At 39.6% G+C, this 7,453-nt stretch overlaps 1 protein-coding gene across 1 annotated transcript; it reads left to right on the forward strand.

Annotated features, from left to right (window-relative positions):
- The first annotated feature begins 2,686 nt into the window (after positions 1-2,686).
- Positions 2,687-6,711, forward strand: LOC141435805 (zinc finger protein 330 homolog). The gene is made up of 7 exons (XM_074098630.1): positions 2,687-2,966; positions 3,227-3,377; positions 3,975-4,086; positions 4,455-4,574; positions 5,046-5,213; positions 5,739-5,834; positions 6,524-6,711. Exons 1-7 carry the CDS (start codon positions 2,824-2,826, stop codon positions 6,664-6,666), a joined length of 933 nt encoding a protein of 310 aa, XP_073954731.1. The 5' UTR covers positions 2,687-2,823; the 3' UTR covers positions 6,667-6,711.
- The last annotated feature ends 742 nt before the right edge of the window (positions 6,712-7,453 follow it).

Genomic DNA, 7,453 nt, shown 5'->3' on the forward strand with positions numbered 1-7,453 from the left:
GGGTTGATTCCCGGGTCGGGGCAGATATTTGTTAAAAAAATCGAATGTTTGTTCTCGGGTCTTGGGTGTTTAAATATGTATTAAGTATGTATCTATCCATATAATTATATATCCGTTGCTTAAGTACCATAACAAGCTTTGCTAAGCTTACTTTGGGACTAGGTCAATTGGTGTGAATTGTCCCGTGATATTTATTTATTTATTTATAAGTACATTATTTTATTTTTACAAGTTAGGTAATGTTAGATTAAAGTAAAACCTACAATATCGTAAAAGTGAAAGTGTGCATGTGTTTTGCATGTTTGCGTGTGTTTGTTGCTATTCTTTCTCGCTAAAACGGCTTTAGATGAAATGTGATGCAGACAAGACAGTTAGGGTTTCTGGAATAACACAGTAATGAACTTTTTATCCCCAATGTTTAGAGATATAAATTTTGGCATGGTGTGTGGAATTCTCGCGGGAATTTAACGATATTCTGGAGTTTCAATTCAAATGGCAGATGCTAATGGCCATATATTTAATTGCTAGTAATTTGATACATTGAACCCCTGAAACATTTTTCTAATAACTTTATGAGACCTGCTTTTATTTGAGAGTATTAAAAGGTATGAAATTAATGAATGGCAGTTAATTACAACAATGAATCAATGAACATTTAAATTGATAAAGTGCAGACAACAAGCATGACTTCAATTGAGCTTGCCCCTCAGTCATAGTCAGCACTACACAACTACACTACTTTATAAATGACAACCAGTCTACAGACACGGCATGTAAGATTAAAAACTTAAATTTTGAAATTGATGTAGTGAATTTTGAAGAGTATTTCTTGTAATTTTGAGGACGAGTTCAAATTTTGAAAGGCCATTGGCTTCAAGCTTGCAAACAACAGAATAGGGCTAAGCCCTTGGGTTAGGAGAGCTTTGTCAACATGCATATCAGCTCTTGGGCTTATCTTTGTTATCACAAACTGATTCATCCACATTTTGTTATTGTTGTGTTGGTATCTGCTGAAAATACTACATACATGGGAGGATGAGGACTGCTAATAAACAATGACTTGCGAGTCACAGATCATGGCCACTGTATTAAGTAGTATGGAAGCTTCATACATCTACATACTCATACCTATGTCACATGCTATGCTACAATGAGGATAGTAAGTAACTTTGCAGCAACTAAATTAAATAGATTGTTGGTATGCCCCATCTCCATTAACTGCCACACTCAAACACATCAACAGATCCATATCTACTAAGACAACAAAAAGGTAAACTTTGTATTTTGTATGTAGGAAGTAATATCTATAAAATATTCAAACAATTCTTTCACTAATGCAATGCTACCATGTTGTTGAGTATTATAGACTACTTTTTAACCTGGGAAAGTGCAAAGATCATCATGCAGACAAAGAAATAAGCAACAGCTATGTACTAAACAATAATGGATCATTAGATCACTTTTTATTTCATAACTTGCAAGGAAAGTTTTAATTACTTAATTTATTACCTGTTTTTGTTGTGTTGCTTTAATTAAATATTATAAAGTGTAGTAGGGTACTAGCCCTCACTTCAGTGGCCTGGCCAGTACTCAACTTGTACATGTTTACATTTTAAATATCTCAATGCAAGTAACAAACACATGTCAAGGTTGAGTAAACAATGCTGTTAATACCACTGTTATGGATGCATTTTATTTGTCCATCTATTATTACACATCGACGAGATCAGAGCAGGAGACGTGTTACACGCAATAAGCTATAATCCGGCAGAGACATCGTAAGCTTGTTATAGAATAGAACCCTCTAGAGTTTTCTGCGTACATCAGTTCACGCGAAGTGTAAAAGGCCAAGGGTTAAATTTGAACTGTGGAACGATCAATACTGTGTTGTTTATCCAGTCATGGAGTTATTTCAACTTACCAAGTCCGACGGGGATAACATAGTCACCAGGCGGCCACAGAGGAGCGGCGGAGCTGCGAACTGCCCGCGTCGTAGAGCGCCGCTCGCTGGTCAGCGATTAACGCCTCCCCGCGAAGCGCCGACCCTAAAAATAACAATGTTTGTTTTGATTGTTTGATTGATCCTTCCGTTGACAGTACCTCAGGAGGTGCGCGAATCAAAAACAACAATGGCTATATTGCTAAATTTAAAATGACTTCATGAGTTTAATCTCGTTTGTTTAAAGGATACATTATAAATTAGTAGAGTAATATATCACGTTCAAAACCTGTACTCGAGAAAAAAAAAGTGGGACCGGTTTAATAATTTATTTGGAAAACCTGTCCACATCAAAAGTTTATTTAGCCCTAAGCACTCACAATACTCACATTTTTTTAATAAATCACAAATTTCAGCTATTATATTGTAAAATAAAGCTAGATAAAGATTAAAACAATTAATTATTATCAAATAATTACGAACGAATTGCGTTTCGTTTCGTTAATTTTGGTTTGACGTTTGAGTAATAATTAAAAATTAAAATGTTTAATCGGTTGCAGTTATGGATTTTGTTACAAAATATGGCGAAATAACCATAAAATCATGAAAATTGTAAGATTGGATAAATAGTGACACTTTGATAGAATTGTGAGTCTTTCAAAATGTATCAAAGTTAAATACGTTTCATTTCTCTTTTATTAATCTTGACAACTAGTCATCTGTTTGCTGTCAAACATAAGTGTCAACTGTCAGACTGAAAAGTGGAAGGGAAGCCGAGTCGTCCCTGTCCCTTCCCTTTGGTTTGGTAGCCAAGCGTTTGTCATTTAACATTTTTTAGATCTTTTCTCTTTAGCATCAGCTGCCAGTGAGCGAAGCCATCAACGATGCCTAAAAAGAAGAAGACAGGTCAGCGCAAGAAGGCGGAGAAACAGAAGCAGCGGCAGAAGGAGATCCGCAACGCTAAGGACCACGTCGACCTGGCCGCGCATCCCTGTAACCTGCCCATGGAGTGCGACAAGTGCCAAAAGTAACGCTCGCACTATCGCCTAGTGTTTTCTTAAGCTTTAATAGTTCAGGAGGCATGGCCAGCCACCACACAACGACGTTTTGACGTTAAAATAGGAGGCAAAATTTACATGTTCCTCTAGTATATTTTGACGTTTCTCAGCTGGACTGCGAGTGTCAAGCATCAACATATTATTATGTCCTGTCTCGTTGGGCTGCTGGCTATGCAATCATACTAGATGGCCCCTTGGCAGCTGTAGTCAGCGCCTGGTGTTGTTGCAGGAAGCAGAAGAGCCGCGCGTTCTGTTATTTCTGCGCGGCCGTGCAGCGGCTGCCCGTGTGCGCGCACTGCGGCAAGGGCAAGTGCATGGCCAAGACCGGGGACTGCGTGGTGCGCCACCCCGGCGTCTATGTCACGGGGCTCGCTATGGTGGTATGTATACTCTGTGCAGTTTTTGTAAACAGTACAGTGTCTTAAGGGCCCATCACAATAGTCATTTTGGGGCCCTTTTGCTGGAAAAATAAAGCTAGATTTAGTCATCAGTCCTGGTTTAATAATAATAATAAATACATTTAATCAGACAATTACATCCATTTTTTTAGTAAAAAGCATAGAAGTAACTTATAATTTTTATTGTTAGTAAAATGATTTAAATGTCAGTTTAAAATAAAAAAATGGGTTACATAATTAATAAATGAAATATCCAGGAAATAAAATTAAATGAGTCATTGGAATGGAGGCTCAAGGGCTGGACAGTGCATCGGCCACTGCCTTCAGTTTTAAGCTTAACAGTTCCATAGCTCAACAGTAAACTGAAAACACTGAATGGAGGATTAATTTAGACTTTTGTTGCAATCAACATGTTTTGTAGTAAAATGAAGTCATTCACTATGAAATTGTTAGTATGGAGATGGTTGACAGGCAATAATAATAATAATAATCTTTTTTATTCGTGGCTAGCTACCAGTTTGCTGTTATTTGTGTAGAGTTGGCCTATGAGTAAAGCAGCGTGTGTCCGTATGGTTGCAGGGCGCCATCTGCGACTTCTGCGAGGCGTGGGTGTGTCACGGCCGCAAGTGTCTCACGGCACATGCCTGTACCTGCCCGCTCACCGACGCCGTCTGCCTCGAGTGTGAAAGAGGTGACGCTCACTCTCTCACTCTTACCCCTTCCCGTCAGCTTGTGTTTGTTGGCACAAACACATTCACTATGTGTCTTTATCGTCATTCTATATACCTTGTTTTCCTTTTCGACAGATCATTGATAAAAAGTAATATATTTTGCCAAATGAAAAAAAATTTTTTTTTTTGGAGAAACCCGTCTTAGTGCATCTCTATGATGATCATCTAGTAATATGTCTGCCAATTTTAAAACTCTAGCCCCAGTGTTTGGGGCTGTGTGTTTGTCTGGCAGTCAGTCATTTAGTAATGCTCTTTTATAGGCATAGATTTACCTCCTTCTCCTTTTGTTTTGTGCAAGTAATTGTTTAATATTTGTATGTGTCGGCAGGCGTGTGGGAGCACGGAGGGCGCGTGTTCCGCTGCTGCTTCTGCGACGGCTTCCTGTGCGAGGACGACCAGTTCGAGCACCAGGCCTCCTGCCAGGTGCTGGAGTCCGAGACCTACAAGTGTGAGTGACAAAGTTTTGAAAAATCTGTGAACTTTTTGCAAAGTAGGTATTTGTTCGCCAGAGTATCGGAAAAATGTTACCGGGTATTCAAACTTTTGAAGGATTATTTACATAATACAGTTGCAGATGCCTTTCTCATCTGAGTAGGAAAACAATATTTACTAATAATACATGCCACAACTTATTTTTTAAAGAGTTTTTCAGAGTCCTTTGTACGAGTATACATATTTTCGAAATAAGGATTGAGAAATGTTTAATGTTTAAAACTGTGTACAATTGTTGTAGCATTTCTGTCTTGTGAATACAGTTTGCCCATTTCGGAAGTACAATTCATTATTCATTTTGAATGGTGCACCATCAAATGATTTTAAATATTCAGGTTCAGGTTGATGATATCGAGTGTGTTCCGCTAACTGCAGGGTCTGTTGACTCCATAGAGATAGTGTTGAGGTGTGCTCCGTTGTGTTGCAGGCCAGTCGTGCAACCGTCTGGGGCAGTACTCGTGCCTGCGCTGCAAGACGTGCTTCTGCGACGAGCACGTGCGGCGGCGCGGAGTGGCGCGCGACCAGCGGCGCGGGCCCCCCCCCTGCCCCAAGTGCTCCTACCCCACCGCGCTCACCTCCGACCTCAGCATGTCCAGTCAGTATAGCTATATAGGTTCACTAGCTGCAAGGGTGCTGGGGAAATTACCCCACCCCTGCGGCCCTGTAGTAAGCCTGTAAATGCGCCGCAAACTGAAAAAGTTTGGGAAACTCCTGGTTTACAGGTTCACATAGAAACAGACAAACCATCTAATTTTTTTTATTTTTTTTTTTATTCATTAAGTTTTTATGTGCGGGCGGCAGCGGCACGGAGAGTGTGTTCTCTGTTCATTGCGTGTCCTGCCAGGTGATGAGGTTTCCAATGTGCGGCGAGCCTACTTTGAAATTCAAAAAACGTATTTCGTATTGTACCATCCCTTTCACTCTCGTATTAAAAACGATTAATCAGCTGAATGGCAAGATAAGAAGTTTAAATTTTGCCCTTTGTAATATAGAGCCAGTTTGCTGCCTCAAAAGTTTCCGAATGGTAGCTTTGTATCGCTGCACACTACACCATTTTGATTACTATTGAAGTAGGTGTTGGTTATGTCGTGTGATGTTTAATGTGTGTGTGTGTGTGCAGCGCGCTCGCACCGGTACGGGCGGCAGGGCGCGGCGCCCGACGGCGGCGACGACGACGGCGGCTATGGCGGATACTCCGGCTACGGCGCCGGCGCGGGTGCGTACTCAAACCAAACTGCTTTATAACCTACCTACTAGTGACTCGCCACGGCTTCGCACCAGTGCGATTTTGAAAAAATAAGAGATGAAAAAATACCTAAAGTTCGCTGCCTAGTTTAAGGGTCCCGCTACACGCAGCGACTTGCTTGTGCAAAAATTGGCGCAAAAACTGTAAGGCGTCCAAAAGCCATTTATTTGTGCGGGATACCGTTTTGCGGTCTTAACGCACATGCTTGCTTCTGCAAATTGGAATTTGCGCAAGTATGATTGAGCTTGTAGCCGGACCCTAAAAGATCTAAGGCTGTGGGAAGTGATTTTATTTTATACTTTAACTTCAATAAGATCTCTTAGATACCTATAAGTGGCAACTTGTACCAATCAAATTAAACGAATGAAATGTGTTTTTTATTAAAAAAATGTACTTACAAAAGTAATGTTGATGATTTGCAAGAGACATCTGTTCAATGTTTTTTTCTTTTATTCGAATGGATAACAAACGAGCAAGTGGGTCTCCTGATGGTAAGAGATCACCACCGCCCATAAACATCTGCAACACCAGGGGTATTGCAGATGCGTTGGCGTTGCAAACCTAGAGGCCTAAGATGGGATACCTCACGTGCCAGTAATTTCACCGGCTGTTTAATATGTAATAGTAATGGCTATTTTCTATTTGCATTTCAATTACAGGAGAGTACGGCGGCGGCGAAGGCGACGACTACGACGAAGACGAATCTGGTTCCGAGGATGACGACGAAGACGACGAGTCGGAGGAGGAGTCGTCCGAGGAAGAGGCCGAGGCCGCGCCGCCCGCCGCGCCCGCCAAGACCTAGTCGCGGCAACCAACAAGCGCAACAAATATATATATTTGCAATTTATATGTTGTTTTCTTAATTATATTATTAATAATTATTATTAATTACTTACGAGACAAGTATTAGAATTGAGTATTTTTTTTTTCATAGATACATGATCTAAGCCTAAGCATACTAGAATCTAAGCATCTTCTAGTAGGTAAGTAGAGCAGGGTACCCAAGGTGCACAAAATTTTGAGCCACTTGCCTTAAAATTAAATGATTTCAAATAGGTACATAAGAAAGAAGGCACGAAGTTAAAATGACTCATTTATATCTCCGACTGCACACAGCACAGCACTCTCACATAATGATGAGATCAAAAATCTACGGCAATATTACATTTTTTTCTTGAAATTAATAAAAATATATATATTACATTGTATTATAAATGTGAACGTAGTAGGCTTGTAACGGAACGACGATTTGAACTTAATGTTGCCATGTTTTATTTTTTTATTAACGAAATTTAGTAGTTTTCAGTTCAGGTCATAAACTTATGAAATCCGTGAATTCAAAAATAGTTTTCAACTTTAACTAATTTATTTAATTTAATTTGATTTGACTCCAAATCTCAGATCTTGCTTAGGGTAATAAAATTGATTGACTGAATTTTTAAGTTTTATACTGAACTGTATTAAGATTCGGAAGAAAGGAAAATATTTTTTCATTTCTCATGCTCGTAAACTTCGTATTTATGCTGGATGGAGGTGCCATATTTATGTTCTACGGAATAAATGAAAATCTTCATCCAAGACCAAACCAA

Source organism: Choristoneura fumiferana, chromosome 15 (genome assembly GCF_025370935.1).
Source record: "Choristoneura fumiferana chromosome 15, NRCan_CFum_1, whole genome shotgun sequence".
NCBI classification, from domain to species: domain Eukaryota; kingdom Metazoa; phylum Arthropoda; class Insecta; order Lepidoptera; family Tortricidae; genus Choristoneura; species Choristoneura fumiferana.